Source organism: Triticum aestivum, chromosome 1D (assembly GCF_018294505.1).
Source record: "Triticum aestivum cultivar Chinese Spring chromosome 1D, IWGSC CS RefSeq v2.1, whole genome shotgun sequence".
NCBI lineage: Eukaryota > Viridiplantae > Streptophyta > Magnoliopsida > Poales > Poaceae > Triticum > Triticum aestivum.
This window is the reverse complement of record NC_057796.1, coordinates 478,238,991-478,256,474: the sequence shown is the minus strand read 5'-3', so window position 1 is coordinate 478,256,474 and position 17,484 is coordinate 478,238,991. Positions and strand designations below refer to the sequence as shown.

Below are 17,484 nucleotides of genomic sequence, written 5' to 3'. Positions count from 1 at the left end.
AGTAAGGTGTCACAGTGACCTATCAAATGACATTGGACCTCGGTACTTATAGTATATCATTCTATCTCGAAATGAAAAACATAACACTTTATGGGAGTTGGATTATTCAACGGTCCTTATTTCCAGGATCAACAAGACTTTCCAGCAACCCATGCTAGCAACATAATCATTCAATTGGGTGGTAAGTCTTTGATAAACGGATCCGTAAAACATTTAGACGTACTCATACGCTCAACTTCAATAGCTTGATCCTGGATTCTATCTTTCACAACAAGAAACATATTGTCAATGGTTTTGGCAATGCCATTTGACATGTTGTTACTCGCATAGAAAACTGCATGTTCATATTGCAGTAGGTGGTTCAGAAATGTTGTCTACCACCATAATTTCGGGAATAAACTCATTTGACATACAACCTTCTCAGTAGTCTCTAACACACCAAATAATAAAATGCATCATTATTGATGCCATCAGTGTCATTATGGAGCTTTTCCACGATATAGCTCCATATGTGAGGGTGGGGATGTAACATAACGTGGAAACTCAAAATCCACACACCTCGCAAAAACAATGTCTGAATAACCTACGTTATTGAGGTTACCAGACTTCTTATTAGTGAGCATGTAAACTTTATTGCCTTGATGTACATTTGCCAATTATCCCGATCATAATTATGGCACTTTCATACTTGAATACTTACATTGCTTCTGACAGCTGAAGCATAAGGAACTAACATTATCTGATCAGTTCATAATGGTTCCTTGGACACTAAATTGTCCACCCTTATTGCCCTTGACTTTAGTAGCAGGTGTGATAGAGTACTACCACGTAATATTTTCTTTTGTACTCTATCAACGTATGTCATCGTAATAAAACTTATACTCCTTTCTGACATATATCTTGGCGAAACTCAATACAAGCAAAGTATGGGCATCACCAAGATCCTTCATGTTACAAATAGAAAATAGAAATTACTTGGCTCGCCAAAATATTCTATCTCCATAAGGTAGTGATCTTACTCCCCCTCGTCTTATAGTATGAGTGTCCCAACGCTTGTATTATCTCATAATTGTATTTCTTTAGATAACATTCCTTATGTCAACTTCACCCATGACAAAACCATACAGTTGAGTCATACATACATTATCAACTAAGTCAACACAAGAGCATGTCATAGTAATAACACAAACGTCACAACAACTCACTGAGGAAATTCTATGGAGTTCCATACATCATTAGAGCTCATAATCTTCATCCTATATGGCAACAAGCCACTAAGATGATCATTCACACACATTATCGATCATAGGGAAATTGTTGAGTCTCAACAATAAGTGTTGCATGAGAGAAAAATAAATTCCCCTCAATTTACCTGATGCATATGAACAAAGATCTAATGGAGTTATCCTTGAGATTAATGTTCATACGCTCCAGGTCCCCTAATGATCACTTTATTTAGAAGATGGAAAATATATCCAAAAATCTTGATAACAATCATCCCAGCTCTAAACCACAACACCGTTGGGCTGAAGATGGAAAAGAACTTAATGAATTGTGAAAAATGATTATAAACGACGTTAGTCAGAAATATAACCACAAACAACATGATACTGACAAACTTGCCACTTGAGTGAAGTGTCACATATGATTATAAACGACGTTGGTCATATATAATCAACATGTTACATCATGATGGTCATTAGACTAGCAAGCTTGCCACTTTAGCATTCATGTGTGCTTCGTAATGCTCATAAGGGACTAAGTACACACTAAAATGATAAAGGAGTCATTTTTCTAAATAAGACTTGTTGCATCTTAATTAGAGAACCAACATTAGAATGTGCTTTTCGTACATTCTCCAACCAAGACTTCTCGTTGGTTCCATCTTAATTAGAGAATTGAGATACATAGTTTGCTTAATTGTACATGCTATGATCTAAGTAGGAGAAGTGAACGCGATATCTGATACTAAAGGAGACTTCCATTCTCCCCCTCGAAATGTGGTCTAAAACCACAATTTTTGATGAGGTCTCATTAATTACACTTTTCTTACATCTTCAATTGTAACATAGCATATAATCTTTACAAAAGATTCATTTAGTGAAAACATAACTCGTCTCACCATAAGGTGCGACTAACATTACATAATTGGAGTTGACTTAATAACATATAAAATCACGTCATCTATTCGAGAGACGAAATTAAGGTTCTTCAATAACCAGGAGCATGAACAAAACACTATCAATAAGATGAAGAATTAAGTCATCTCCAAAAGCTAGTGGAATAAATCCAGTAGTTTTGACTTTAATCTCCTTTGCATTAGTGATGTGCATGATGGCACATGCGTCCTCTCCCAATGTCTGCCTTATCATCATGATCAACATCCTTCAACCTTAGTGGCAGAAAAACATTGGGAGATTCCTTACATGAGACAATGATCTCACCTCTCCATGTGGAAAAGTTATTTACATAAGGTTCTTCTATGCCAAACAAAAGTTTGACATCATTATTGTTCATTGCTATATATAAAGGAGAAAACATTATGAGCATCACAACAAAACATCAAGCATGAATTAACCATGCAATGGGATGAGTCAAAAAGATGCTTAGTCACAAATAACACATGAGAATAATCAACGTTGGTCAGAATATCATCATATGCCATTATAACATTTTTTATTAAATCTCTAGTCAAAACTTCTCGTTGGTTCCATTTTGACTAGAGAGACATCAAATCACATAATTATGAGCAAGAACTTTAGCTAACATTAACATAAAGCAACAACATAAAACCTTGTTTGCCATCATACACAATGAGACCCTTTGTCACTAAAGTTGACACCGATAATAACACTGGACATAAGTGTCAACATTATCACTAAAATTCTCAATGACATATAATGGAAATGACATTAGACCTAACAAAAACATATAAATGTCACTGCCACTGACTAAACATTAAAATTGACATTCTCAGTGAAAATGACATTAATATTATCACCGGGATATCATAACATTTTCCAAATAATAAAATTTGGGCACAAAATTACATAAGGATTCACCAAATAATATTAGGTATACACCATGTGTCAAACAAATGACAACATGTAATTTGGAATAATTCACTCCACAAATTCCTTTGCAAAGGAATTGTGATTATAATTCATTAACATCATCTTTAATCATTATGATTATTTCAGCGGTGCATATCATAATAAAATGACGTAAAATTCACCAACCATAAACTTTAGTTTTGCCCAAGAGGCATATTGCCCCAACATTATGATGACGCATAGTGCAACGTGGTAAACCGCATCAAGCGAGCATTAACATTTTTTTCGTGTGGTGGCCTCAGCTCGGTAGTACTGATGACATCATTAAGAAATGCCATAAGGGTGGCATCAACATGAAATTCACACTTAACTAAAATTTCCAAATAAAATATTCAGAAACCTCAACAAGTGATTCACATTAATTTCATCATTGAAAAAATACCAGGAAGATGATCATCATAAAAGGCGCATTAATAAAATGACTTCAACACCGATTGTGCATTAATTTTCTAAGAAAAACTTTTCGTTGGTTCCATTTTACTAAGAAAATTAAATCACAATCCACAACATAAATTTCTGGTGATTTTTAATTCATAACAGTGCATAAACATCATTAGAATAACCATAATACAGAAAATGCACTGAATAAAAGAAACAGAAGTGCAGAACTTTAGTTTTGGCCCAATAACCCGCGGCTACCCTTTATTGAATCGGCCCATCATGAAAAACTTAAAAGAAGAAATATCCTGACGGGTCAAGACAACCTGGGCCTCAGCCCGAGGAAACGAATCGGCCCGTTAGTCACCCGAAGGCCCAGCAGTTATCGTTGGCTGATCTCAGCCGTTCGATTCAACCGACGATCGGGATCGTCCCAGGCTGGAACAAAACAGCCGCCCGTCAAAACCCTAGGTCCATTTGCCCCCATTCTCCCCCGAAATGGACGAAGCGGCTACGGAGAGACGACCTCGGCGGCGGGCGAAGCTCGCGGGCCGTGGTGGCGCGGTGTTAGGGCACTCGATCTAATTTACTCGTCTCATAGGTAACTGATACAATCCAGGGAGAATTGGAGGTTGGGGAGGAGGAACAGCAAGGGGATCGGGAGCAGAGAAGAATTGGGGAAGGGGAAAGTGCCAATAGCCTATTACATTCGATACTCTTTCTCACTTGGTGGTCGCTCCCTTTTGTAGCGGTGCCAGCTCCCAGGTCGCTGGGTCGTACCTGGCACTGGGCTTCCTCGATCGCCTGGGCCTAAGCGGGTCGGCCTCTCCGGTGGTGCCTTCTGGTGGGGATGAGGTAGAGGGGGCCGTGACATCCCCTCCCCCTTCAGCGCCGGCTTGACCCCAAGCCGCGGCTCCCGGGAACCGGCTGCGGAGCTCGAAGTAGTCCTCCCAGGTAGCCAAAGACGCCGGCTGGCCAGACCACTTGATCAGCACCTCCGGTAGTCGAGCTGTGCCTCTCTGAACCACCCGGCGCTGAAGCACTGCCTCTGGAACAGATGGCGCCGTATGAGGAGCCGGTGGCACTGGCAGGTCCGGCTGGGCTGCGGTAGCTGGCGGTAGAGCCCCACGCAGCAGCGAGACATGGAAGACCGGGTGCACCCGGCTGTCTGCAGGGAGGGCCAGCTTGTATGCGACTGAGCCAATCTTGTCCAGAACCTGAAAGGGGCCAAAGTAGCGAAAAGAGAGTTTGTGATTAGCACAGGCCGCAACTGACGTCTGCACATAGGGTTGTAGCTTGACGAACACCCAGTCATTCACTTGGAACACTCGCTCCGAGCGCTTCTTGTCAGCTTGCACTTTCATGCGCTGGCGAGCCCGCTCCAGTTGCTGCTTCAGGATGGCTGTTATCAACTGTCGCTCTTGCATCCACGCAGTCAGATCAGCCGGTGCCACAGAAGACGAATCGACAATGCCAAAGTGGCGAGGCCAATGGCCGTACAAAACCTCAAAAGGCGAGGAGTTGAGAGCCGAGTGAAAGGCGGTATTATACCAAAACTCAGCCTGGTGTAGCCACAGGACCCATTTGTGTGGGCAAGCATGCACGAAGCAACGTAAGTAGGCTTCCATGCATTGGTTGACTCGCTCCGTGGTACCATCAGTTTGTGGATGATAGGCCGATGACATCTTCAGATCAGTTCCTGCCTGCCGAAACAACTCTCTCCAAAGGCCGCTGGTAAACACCCGGTCGCGGTCGGAGACCATAGCATACGGCAACCCATGCAACTTGTAGATGTGCGTCATGTATGCTGTAGCAACATGTAGAGCGGTGAATGGGTGCGACAGGGGCACAAAGTGAGCGTACCTAGTGAGCTTGTCAACCACCACCATGAGACAGGAGTAGTTCTTAGACAGTGGCAGACCCTCAACAAAGTCCAGAGTGATCGTGTGCCAAGCATGCGGTGGGATTGGCAAGGGTTCCAGGAGACCAGGCGATCGCACGTGCTCGGACTTTGCTTGCTTGCAAGTGTCACAGCCAAAGATGAACTGCATGATGTCCTGTTTCATCTTAGGCCAGGCAAACAACTTGCGAGCTCGCTCATAAGTAGCATGAATCCCCGAATGCCCTCCTGTGGGACTGGAATGGAGCGCACGCAAGACTTGCTGTCTGACGGCAGAATCTGAACCCAGCCACACTCTCCCCTTGTACCTGATCACGCCGTCCACCACAGAGTATGGATTATCATCACTTGGTGCTCCGGTATAGCGCTGCAGAATGTCCTTGGCATGTGGGTCACCGTGATATCCCGAACAACATCCTCCAGCCAAGTTGGTTGAGCGACCGAGAGGGCCAACAAGTCACCATGATCAGCACGGGACAAGGCGTCCGCCGCGCGATTCTCCACGCCTTTGCGATACACAATCTTATAACGTAGCTCCATTAACTTGGTCAGCGCCTTCTTCTGCCAAGGTGTGGACAATCGTTGGTCACCCAGGTTGGCCAAACTGCGCTGATCCGTGCGTATGGTGAACTCATTCCCTTGCAAGTACGGCCTCCAGCGCTCCACTGCAAGAAGAACTGCCATGAACTCCTTCTCATAGGTAGAGAGACCTTGGTTGCGAGGCCCCAACGCCCGACTGAGGAATGCTATAGGGTGCCCGGCCTGCATAAGCACAACCCCAATCCCTTTGTCAGAAGCATCCGTCTCAATCTCAAACGGGGTGTCAAAGCAGGGCAAGGCTAGCACCGGCGCCGTGATCAGTGACTGCTTCAGGTGATGGAAGGCTGCATCGGCCTCTTGGCTCCACACAAACACCGCATTCTTCTTCAACAGGTTCGTGAGCGGCCGGCTGATCACTCCAAAGTTCCGGACGAAACGCCGGTAATAACCTGCAAGCCCCAAGAATCCCCGTACTTCCTTCACATAGGTAGGAGTCTTCCACCTTTGCACTGCAGCAATGTTCTTGTTGTCTGTTGCTACTCCTTGCTCGCTGATCACATGTCCCAAATAAGTCAGCTGTTTCTAAGCAAAACTGCACTTGCTACGCTTAATGTGAAGTTTGTATTTATCCAACAATTCAAACACTTGTCGCGGCAGCTTAACATGCTCCTCCAAGGTGCTGCTATGTACCAGGATGTCATCAATGAACGCGAGCACCCCTTTGCGCAGCAGTGGAGCAAGAACAGTGTTCACACCCCCTTGGAAAGTGCTAGGGCCTCCGGTAACACCATAGGGCATCACTTTGAACTGAAAGTGGCCATGATGAGTTTTGAATGCAGTTTTGTGCTCATCCTCCGGCACCATTCGGATCTGATGATATCCAGCTCTCAAGTCCAAGCTCGTGAACCAACAAGAGCCCGCTAGTTCGTCCAAGAGTTCTTCAATGATGGGCAGAGGGTAGCGGTTCTTGACCGTAATAGCATTGAGGTGTCTGTAATCCACGCAAAATCTCCATGTTCTGTCCTTCTTCTGGACTAAGAGAACCGGCGAAGCATAGGGACTATAACTAGGCTGGATGATCCCTTGTTTTAACATTTCGGCAACCTGTGCTTCAATCTCATCTTTTTGCTGGGGGCTGTAGCGATAAGGCCGGAGATTAACTGGTTGAGCGCCTGGAATCAATGGAATTGCATGGTCGAACTCTCGATGTGGTGGCAGTCCCTTGGGTTCCTCAAAGAGATGAGCAAAACGAGCCAACAGATTCTCAATGCTAGCTGGTAAGGCATCCTGAGTAGCACTCCCATCAACTGTGCAAAGTTGGACTATGTAGTGAACCGCATTCTCTTCCAGCATAGCCTGCAACTGATGGCTGGTGATCTGAAAACAATCCGAGAGCTTAGGCTGAACCCCTTTTAGCTGAATCGTCCTGCCATGATGTGAAAAGGAGAGCTCCTTGTGTGCCCAATGCACATCCATGGGACTATGTGCCTCCAACCAGTCCATTCCCACGATCATATCATAGCATCCGAGCGACAACACTTTCAACCGAGAACAGAATTTGTGCCCATGAACAGTCCATTCCCCTTTGAGCAGCTCTTGTGTGCAGCGCATCTCACCACCATCTGCAATTTTAACTGACAGCGGCCGAACAGCTTGCACCACCCCTTGCAGACGCGCCGCTAGGGCTGAACTGACGAAACTGTGTGAGCTACCACTGTCAACCAGAATGAGAACCTGGTGGTTTTGAATCTTGCCTTGCAACCTGATAGTCTGAGGTGTGGCCTCTCCATCCACAACAGCCCTTGAAATGGTGTGCACTTCACTGTTGATCTCGGACGGAGCTGGTTCAGGCGTGCTGTCCGTCAGGCCGAGCACATCGAACAGCTCTTGTACCACGTGTAGCTGCACCGCAGTTGCACACTTGTGATCCCGCGACCAGCGTTCCCCGCACATGTAGCAGAGACCGCGCGCCCTGCGATAAGCGCGCAAGGTGGAGAGGCGCTCATCTGTCGACGGTGTTCCCCGTGGCATCGTGTCGCCGCGGGGAGCCTCCGGTGGTGTAGTCGGAGTGGGTGGCCGTCCTGTAGGGGCGGCAATGGCATGGCTCCGCGTAAATGCGTGCGCGAGCTGTGCCCCATGTCCGCGCGCCGCGGCTCCCGGCGCTTGAGGATCTCCAGAGCTTCTTCCTGCAGATACGCAAGAGAGATAGCAGTATCCAAATCCTTGGGGTTGTGAACCAGAACAACTACTCGAATTTCATCTTTAAGGCCATCAACAAAACGGGAAGGAAACAAAGCTGGATCCCAAGCCTTGCTATGAGCAAGCAGAGCATGCATAGTTTCATTGAAACGAGTAGTGTAATCGAGCACCGAGTCTGTCTGACGAAGGTGAAACAACTGACGAAGCAAAACAGAGAATTCGTTGCGTCCGAACTGGTCACAGACCAGCGCGCAGAATTCCTCCCACTTTAGGCGATCAAGATCAAATCCACTATTCTCTAACCAGAGCATGGCCGCACCAGAGAAGTGCATGAGAGACGGATCGATGTGAAAAACCCGAAAATAAGCCTCACAGTTGCGCTTCCAACTGCGAGGGCGTTCTCCCCCAAACAGCGGGAAATCCATTTTGGGGCGAGGAAGCAGCGAGGAATGGCGTTGCGGACTGCGGGATCGAGATGTATGACGAGGGGATAGGTGGGCAGGAGGTGCAGGAAGCTGGTGGTACGTACTCATGGCCGGAGGTGGCAGGAGGGTGGTGACCACTCCGGTACCCAACCTCCGTGTTGTTGTGTCGTCGTGGTGGCCGCTTGGCCCATGACTGTTGTCACCGTCGGGAGCCCGATCCGCCTCGGGGACGCGCGGAATCAGCGGGGGAAGATCCGCCGGCTTAATGGAGAGCACGGGGTTGCGCGCGACCTGCGCGATCTGGTTGCGAAGGCCGCCCAGATCGGTTTGCAGCTCCTCCACCGATTTCTCCATCACGGCCGCCATGCCGCGAGATCCAGCACCGCCGGCTTGATCTCTGCGACGAGGGTGCTGGACGCCGCGACTGCCTGCTGGATCGCGGCCGTCTGTTCCTGGATCTTCGCCATCGCGTCCGCGAGATCGGCGAGTTGCTGCTCCATCTCGGTGGCTTGTTGTTTCTGGCGAGTGGAATAGGTGGGTTTCTTGAGGTATTCTGGCAAATCTGATACCATGTGTTAGGGCACTCGATCTAATTTACTCGTCTCATAGGTAACTGATACAATCCAGGGAGAATTGGAGGTTGGGGAGGAGGAACAGCAAGGGGATCGGGAGCGGAGAAGAATTGGGGAAGGGGAAAGTGCCAATAGCCTATTACATTCGATACCCTTTCTCACTTGGTGGTCGCTCCCTTTTGTAGCGGTGCCAGCTCCCAGGTCGCTGGGTCGTACCTGGCACTGGGCTTCCTCGATTGCCTAGGCCTAAGCGGGCCGGCCTCTCCGGTGGTGCCTTCTGGTGGGGATGAGGTAGAGGGGGCCGTGACACGCGGTAGGTGACCTCGCCGGTGAAGCGTGCAATGGACTGAGTTCCGTCTTCCGGCGAGCGTGGCTCCAGCGTCGCGCACATGGCGAGCAGGGCGGTGGACTGGATAAGCATTTCGCCGGCAGAGCTGCCGGCGCAAAACATGAAGGCGATGGCGACGTACGAGGCGCGGCCCTCGCAAGGCGCCCGTCCACCAGTTCGTCGACGGCGGCTCCTTCCCGTGGATTGTCCCGAGGGACGGTGGCTTTGCCGCCGTCGAGATCCCCAAGGAGAGCACGGTCGCGGACTCATGAAGTGAGCCTCGAGCTATTTCTATCTGTATTCCATCATTTTGGGCATTTTTTCTGATTTGGTGAAAAATCCTAGGTTTCATCTGAATTGGGGATTTACTTATCTAGTGTTTTCAGATATTGGGGATTTGCCGTTGTATCTTTTCTTACACATTTGATTCCCCTCCTTCTAATTTCTTAGTCAGGGTTAACAATGCTAATCAGAACATTAACATGGTGCGGAAGCATGTCTTAATTAGTCCAACAGAGAATCTAATTAGCACTAACCCGTCGCAGTTTAGGCCTTGTCTGAAAACAATTAATCCTTAATCATAGACAATAACTTAACAGTGGGTAATAAAGGTTTAAATATCAATCTTTAATCATAAACTTTAATCATTTGGACGTAATCAAGTTAATTAACATAAACAGAAGACCTTAAATCTTGACAACATTACGGCTTAATTCGGGTACATAGACCGAGCATGAAAACAACGGCCGAAACATGACCTTATTAAGAAATTCAGGCATAATGGGAAAAAATTCAGGCATTTATCAGCAATCATACTTTCTGATATAAAAAAACCTTTTAAGAGTAAAACAGTCTTTTTAGAGCACACACAAAGCTTTGCATATTTTTCATTAACACTAACAAACTAAGAAAAACATATCACGCCAATAGAATTAACTCATGTGAGCAACTCCATGCAGGAAATTACCTGCGCTTGCGTGCTTGCGATGTTTCTTCATCAGATGATACTGGACGATTATCGATGCTGTCATTCTTACCGCTTAACCCGTGCGGCATTCTCCTTCTGCGCCTGAAAATGCAGGCTAGACTTAATGGCGAGCAACTACAAATTACTGTACGTACGTAGTTATTAAATCACACTAATTTCAGAGCTTCAGCAAGGGAATGAAAAATCTACCTGCCGTGATGCCGAGGTTGCGAACGGACTGGTGGTTCTCGATGATGGGCGCCAGACCCATGGACGCGCTCTTCCACTCGCAGACCTGCTCGAAGACCTCCCGCCGCAGCAGCCTCTGCAGACCCTTCAGATTGTCAGCACAAACGCGCAGCGGAAGTCGGCGAACAGCGAAAGGCCGGGGGTGAGCGCGAGAGGAGGGGCGTTGGGGTGGGGTACCGAGGCAGTGCTCGCCCTTGACGTAGCCGACGGCGCCTCCGTCGTCGTCCTCTTCCTCCGGGGCGCCGAGGCCGGCGCGGGTGCGCGAGAGCATCGCCGAGTCCATGTCGCTCCGCTAGGGCTCGGCCGCCCTGGCCGGTGCGTATAGCGAGAGCTGGTCGCGGAGGTGAGGGGGAGGGATGGATGGAAGGCGCCAAGAGAGCTGGTCGCAGTGGAGTGGGAGGGAGGCGGAGAGATTGGGGAAATTTTGCCGCCGCCGCGCTCCATTTCCGGCGGGGTTTTCCCGGGCTTTTCGGCTCCGCTTGGTGGGCCGTCAACTAAGTGTGGATCGACAACTTACGGCCCGATTGATGAAAAAAATTAAAGACAATATATACTCCAGAAAGAAGAAAAGACTTTTAAAAAGGTCCAGATCCAGAAACCAGGTCCAATGCCATTCCAGAAATCAGAAGACTTAAAAAAAAGGTGTAGCTGGATTTAACCAAGTCTCGGTGACACTATATGCAAAAGAGGAAAAGAAAAAACTGAAAAAGAAATTTTGTACGGATCCTATTATAAGATCTCACGAATATAGCATCTCACTTGTGCGTTCGGTTTATGGTTTTTTGGTTTGTACGGTGTTAATACTTCGATAATTACGGTATGAAATTATAATACGGTTCGGTTTCGGTATATACCAAATTTTTTTGGTATGGTTTCGATATATACCATAATAATCAAAGTTGACGCGAATTTAAAAATGACGTAATAATAATTTGAAAATTTATGACTCAAAACACATACTATTTTACACAAATAGTGTGTGTGTGTGTGTCTATATATATATATATATATATATATATATATATATATATATATATATATATATGCATGCATTGATTCATCTATTGATGGTTATGGATGTGCTTAGCATTTTAAAAAGAGAAAAATAACTATGTTACAAGAAAATTTTACGTGCTTGGTATTTGACTCATGTACAAGAATAATGACAACTTGTATGGTTGTTCATCTCAAGAAATATAAATTTATTTTTTTACTTTGATTTATTCGGTTAACCGTTTGGTTTTTCTGTATATACCATAAAAACCAAAGTTCAAATCGGTATGAAAAGTTCATACCATACCGAAACCAGAAACCGTAAAATTGGTTAGGTTCGGTTTATTTTCGGTATGGTTGTTCAGTTCGGTTTTTAAATGCACAGAATGAATAGCATCAGTGAGACTTAGCAAGACTTTTAAGGAACAATCTCAAGTGAGTGATGAAAATCGCCCCCGCGTCATCCGCCTGGTCGACTCGGGAGGCCCCGCGATCCACTTTTTCGGCCTTCGTTCCGTGCGCCCATCCCTTGCCGTCGCCGGTCGGCACCGGCGGGCTTGCCCGTGCGGCCGCCGGTGGCGGCAGGGTCTGTTCCCGTGGCGTTTTAGGCGGGCATTTGATGAGGTACGAGCAGTCACCAGACGTCATGAAGGTTGGAAATTGTAGCAGCAACGACAGATCGTGGACGTGGGCGGCGGCCTCGTTGCTGGCATACCATGCGGATGCAGCTCTATCCTGGTTGGGCAGCGGCCTCGTTGAAGGCAGGAAAAGTGCACAAGAGATGCAGCCTGTTTCAACATGGGGAACACGCCCAGGCGAGGGTTGCTGCTCGTGGGTGCCTTTCGCTTGTGCCCAGCGGCCTTGGATTGGGTTCGTGCTAACTTCAGGCTGGCATTGTCCCGACGGCGGCATCATGGGTTGGTGACGAGTCGGGTCGGTCAAATTGGACGACCTGATGACTCGTGGTCGATGCATGACGACCGTCATGTCCTTTCCCTCGATGTGATCTGCTACGGCAGGCAGGGGATAGCGAAGCTAGTGGCAGCGCACGGTGGTGTGTCTTCTGATGCAGATCAACCACCGGCTGCCACTTTTGACGATGATGCGAGGCCTCCAAAGCGTCCCAAACTTAGGATTTTGGCGATGCCAGTGCCCTTCCTCGTCGTTAATGACTTCGTTATGTTGTGGCGAGCAGCTCTTGACACGGCTCATCAGCTTGATCGTGCGAGCATGACCTTTGCTCGCGTCAGCCCGTGCGCCTATGCAGCTATTGGGATCGTGGCAAGTGGAGGAGACAACATAGGATGACTCGATTGGGTGGTACTTCTCGAGTACCTGGTCTCAGGCTCCGGGGTGAAAACCCTAGGTCTGGCCCTTGTTGGTTATACCTGACAATGATGTCGTTCTTTGTGTCGTTACCCTGATGAGGGCATTATTAGAGTATGCTCGGACTTGCTCTTCGGGGTGAAAACCCAGGATCTGGCCTTCGGAGGTTGGATCTAGCAACGGCGGCGTTCGTGTGTCGTTTCCTTCCTGAAGACATTGCCTTTCAAGAACCTTTTTTGTAGTCTTTATGCTGTCAAGAGACTTTTCGAGAACCTGTTTCGTAGTCTTTCTGCTGTCAATAAATGGTTGATGCCGATGGCCACTGTTGTATATCATCAATTGTTGTTTTCTTTGCTTTGCTTTCTTTTTTCTTGTTTTCTTTGCTTTGCTTTCTTTTTTCCCCTTCACCTAGCATAGCTTCGGTCTTGTATGACTTTGCTGTGTGCCGACGTGATCGTGTGTGTTGGCTATATGCATCGTACTTATGCAGAGGCCGGGTGTATACTCATTGTGATTGTATGGCTCGATGCTACATTATGAATCGATAAATGGCGCCCTTCATCGAAAAAGCAAGACTTTTAAAAAAAGGTTGATGGCATTCCAGAAACCAGGTCTCGGCACCGGCGACATTCCAGAAACCAGGTCTCGGCACCGGCGAATCCAGCGCCGCCAGCCGACCACCACCACGGATCCAACCAAACCTACTGATACCATGTACAAAGATGCTAGTACAACGAAAGCGACTCCCTGACTGACAGACGGGTGGCTACACATACAGACAGCACTGTAACCTATCACCAACCACGCTACACGCTAGCACGCCATCACATGATGCCGGGCTGATCGAGGTGGTCGCTGCAGTTGGTGGACGGCACGGCGGAGAGCTCCAGCCTCCCCGTCCACTCCTCCCCGGGCCTCAGCGTGATGGGCCGCTCCGCCGCCGCCGCGTCCACGCACAGCGTCTGCTTGTACTCCTCGTCCCCGAAGTCCGCCATCGTCTTGGCCTTCTTCTCCCACGGGTTCCACACCACTGCCAATATAGGCTGGAAATTTCAGTGTGTTGCTATACACCGTGGCTGGTTTCGTTTACTGGAGGCACGGAGGGAAATGGATGAACAGATGTGTCTTACCGGTGTCGGGGAGGCCGTCCTTTCTTATGACGAATGTGCGCTTCTTCTCATGGTCGAGCACCGCTATCACGTTCGGCGAGCTGACATACACTCGGTCCACCTGCAAAACGTTTGCACATGATGCCAGCGGTTAGCCAAATACTATTGTACTGGCATGAGAAAAGATGGGTTTCAGCTACATTCAAGTGTGCTGATATAACTATTCCTCAAAAGAAGTGTGCTGAAGCCTAGACTATTCACCTCTGATTCGAATGTTATGGCGTCTCCTTGTTCGGTATGGCGTTCCCGCTGGCTGAGATTGTCCAGGTAATCGAGTGTCTCCAAGCCTTCTATCCTCACCTCGCTGAAGTTAACAGGGCATGGCAAAAGTCATTTGTGTTAACATTGTATGACATCAACAGAAAGCAGTTCGACGGTGGGGCGCAAGAAAGCGCTTATGTTGGGTACATGTCGCCTGACCTGATGTCTGAGACTGAGAGGTATGTGTGGTAGGCAAATGAGAAACTGAATGGCTTGCCATTGACGTTTCTGATGCGCGATACCAGTGAGAGGTCACCGTCCTTTGTGAGAGAGATTCTCAGCCGGAACTCGAAACTGCAACCAAAATCAAGTGATCAGGTAAAATGCATGCAAACACTGAAGGGAAGGGATACAGATACGAAACAAGAACGAGAGAACAAGGAAATCCCCTCCCATTCTTATGTCTTCAGCATCTATATTCCAAGCGGCTACCAGCCGCCAATTAACGGTGCCGCTTAATCTTAACCATACTCATCAAAAAAATTACCCTATATGTATGAACATCAGTATCATCATACTACATTCTCTACCTAAAGGAACATTGTCACTAAACGTGCGCGTATCTAATCATACGAGTATTGTGAACAAAATATCGTCAGAGGTACAGGCTTCGGCTGTTAACCAAGCATCTCGAATACTCGCTTGAAGAACTTGGACATCCACCCTCATTTAGTTGTAACAGAAAGTATGTGCGGCCAGAAAGTAGGTGCAGATTAATGAACAGAGATGCATACCTATGTGGCCAGCTCTTCTGGTCCTCTTCAGATGGCTTTAGGATAAGGTCAACAAAAGATGTGCTGCCACTGTCACTACGACTTAATCCTGGATGCTCCTCGTCGAGGGCCCACATCCTGTTCCTCGCAAATCCATGTCGCTCCAAGGTCCCGCAGTTTCCAAACTGAGAGAGTTTTGCAGTTATTCTCAGAGTAAACGCCAAGAAAAAACAAGCAACTTCATGATTGTATTTGTACCCTCTGATATGCAGATAATCAGATAGGATAAGAGTGCTGTGGTACCTGTGGAAAGCATATCGGAATGCCGCCACGCATCGCCTTTGGTGGCTTCATGATTGCCTGCACAGCAACAACTTGGGTTATGCAAGTGCCTAGTAAGGCAATGGAACACATAAGACATAAGAGTAACTACTAACTAACTAACTAACTACTACTCCCTCCGTCCCAAAGTAAGTGTCGCTGATTTAGTACAAAGTTTGTACTAAATCAGCAACATTCATTTTTGGACGGAGGGAGTATTACAGTACAGCCCCACATGTCCTGCAAATTGGGCGAACAGCGGGATCAACAAAGCCCATGCTCGGATGGAGTTAGCATGAAGCATGAACCCTAATTAGGACTATAATGTGGTTCCTGTACAATGGGGCCAATGTATGAAGTATCTGAACCATGGAACCAATTCCTAGTTTTGTCTTCTCCAGCCAGCATTGCAGTCTAATGGTGTCAAATTCAGAAAATGCACACAGCCTGCTGCCTGCGCATAATCCACCCCCACATTGGCGTAACTATACGCAGCAACAAAAACAAGAGACACGCAGAATGGGGAATATGTATTTTGTACTGACCGAAATGAATCTCTCGCACTGCATCAAACTTATAACCAGCACAGCACAGAACCCAGCAGAGCAGAGTAGAACAGAGCTGAACTGAAGAGTGGGGAGCAGGAGGAGGGGCAGGCTGACCTTGCTGCTGGTGAAGAGGAGCTCATCTCCCCGGTCGTTCTTCCAGGAGACGACCTGCCCGCCGTGCAGGCTCACCTGCAATGCAACCAACGCCCCCAAACCCCATCAGAAAGAAATTCAGAATCACGCCCAACCCAGCAATAGTGAGAGTGAAGATGGGGGACGCACCCGCGCGGTGGCCCCGCTGGGCGAGCGGAGCAGGACGGCCCCGTCCCCGTCCCTGCCCGCCTCCGGATCCGTTGAGGCCGCGTAGCGCCCCATGCTCATTCACTGCCGGCAGCCGGCAGCCGGGAGCCGGTCGGTCGGAACCAATCGATCGAGCACGGCGCGGGACCGCAGATCGACGGAAGGAGCGAAGCGGGCACTGCACTGGCACGCGGGGAGCGCGGGATATGTATGCGGCGCGGCGCGGCGACGTCGGCGTTGGGGCGGTTGGGGCGTCACGCGCGGCGGCACTTTCCGTGTGAGTGAAAGCAAAGGCAAAGGCGGCGCGGAACCCGTGAAGCGCCCGTGAGCCACCACCCACCTCACCTCACCTCGCCTCGCCTGGCACCTGGCGCAGCGGCCGTGGCAGGCAGCGCTCCTCCTCCACCTCCGCCTCTCCTTTTCTCCCCAACCAAAACTCCACCCGCAACCGGGCGAGGGAGGGAGGGAGGAAGTCCACAAGGCACGGCACGTCGGCACGGCAGCAGCAGCGAGCGCCGCGCACGTGGAGGAGCAAAGCAACCTAGCAGTAGCAGGCGCACGCCACGCAGCAGATCACACGCAATGCCATGGAGGGAGGGAGGGAGAGAGAGGCTCCGGACCTCCGGTGGTACTACTGGCAGCGGGTAGCAGCAGTAGTAGTGTAGTACTCCCGTACTGGGCTGGCTGGTGCCGGAAGAGAGGGAGGATCCGAGGCGAGATCCGGGGCGGGGTGGAGGGGCGGCCGCTGCCACGTGCGCTAGCGCGTGCCGCGTCCAGGGGCGAGGTGCCGACTGCCGACTGCCGAGTGAGTGAGTGACTGGCTCGCTTGGCCTGCGCGCGCGTGTCCTGTTGCCGACCCTCCTCGTCGGCTTGCCAGCAACGGTCGAGTCTCCTAGTAGCTCCTAGCCGATTTTGGCGCTTCTCAAGGCGTTTCCCGTTGCCACAGCGCACCGCCTTTGACGCCTAGCTGGTGTACTGGTCTTCCTGTTTGCCGCCGGAAAAACAATTTTTGAACTTTTTGAGCTGCCTCCGAGCGACCTATCGCTACACGCTCCAACTTTTTAATGTATGCGGTCATTTTTTGGGGGGCTATATGTGGTTAATTATGATCGACCATAGATAGGATAAACAATCCAAAGGGGTCATTATATGTGGATTTACCATCATGCTTAAACCACATCA

The 17,484-nt window shown here is 48.6% G+C and overlaps 2 protein-coding genes across 3 annotated transcripts; both read right to left on the bottom strand.

Moving 5' to 3' along the window:
* Window positions 1–1,979: 1,979 nt before the first annotated feature.
* On the bottom strand, window positions 1,980–11,119 carry LOC123183196 (uncharacterized). Of its 2 annotated transcripts, none has more exons than XM_044595958.1 (4): window positions 10,849–11,119; window positions 10,633–10,747; window positions 10,423–10,524; window positions 1,980–2,519 (listed from the first exon to the last, which is right to left on the bottom strand). In XM_044595958.1, exons 1-4 carry the CDS (start codon window positions 10,952–10,954, stop codon window positions 2,507–2,509), a joined length of 336 nt encoding a protein of 111 aa, XP_044451893.1. In that variant the 5' UTR covers window positions 10,955–11,119; the 3' UTR covers window positions 1,980–2,506. The 2 variants fall into 2 exon arrangements, with proteins under 2 accessions (XP_044451893.1, XP_044451892.1); XM_044595957.1 differs by having other exon boundaries at window positions 1,980–2,392.
* A 2,447-nt stretch (window positions 11,120–13,566) lies between these two features.
* On the bottom strand, window positions 13,567–17,105 carry LOC123183195 (putative glucose-6-phosphate 1-epimerase). The gene is made up of 8 exons (XM_044595956.1): window positions 16,285–17,105; window positions 16,117–16,191; window positions 15,437–15,493; window positions 15,155–15,318; window positions 14,580–14,714; window positions 14,361–14,463; window positions 14,121–14,220; window positions 13,567–14,020 (listed from the first exon to the last, which is right to left on the bottom strand). Exons 1-8 carry the CDS (start codon window positions 16,381–16,383, stop codon window positions 13,815–13,817), a joined length of 939 nt encoding a protein of 312 aa, XP_044451891.1. The 5' UTR covers window positions 16,384–17,105; the 3' UTR covers window positions 13,567–13,814.
* Window positions 17,106–17,484: the final 379 nt, after the last annotated feature.

Excerpts from the sequence above, each read along its gene's own strand:
- LOC123183196 (XM_044595957.1), bottom strand. The coding sequence starts at position 10,954 with ATGGACTCGGCGATGCTCTCGCGCACCCGCGCCGGCCTCGGCGCCCCG. Across the intron at positions 10,525-10,632 it reads CAACCTCGGCATCACGGCAG|GCGCAGAAGGAGAATGCCGC; the intron begins GTAGATTTTTCA and ends CTGCATTTTCAG. Across the intron at positions 2,393-10,422 it reads TCGCAAGCACGCAAGCGCAG|GTTGAAGGATGTTGATCATG; the intron begins GTAATTTCCTGC and ends TCTGCCACTAAG.
- LOC123183195 (XM_044595956.1), bottom strand. The coding sequence starts at position 16,383 with ATGAGCATGGGGCGCTACGCGGCCTCAACGGATCCGGAGGCGGGCAGG. Across the intron at positions 16,192-16,284 it reads CCAGCGGGGCCACCGCGCGG|GTGAGCCTGCACGGCGGGCA; the intron begins GTGCGTCCCCCA and ends GTTGCATTGCAG. Across the intron at positions 14,021-14,120 it reads GGACGGCCTCCCCGACACCG|TGGTGTGGAACCCGTGGGAG; the intron begins GTAAGACACATC and ends CTATATTGGCAG.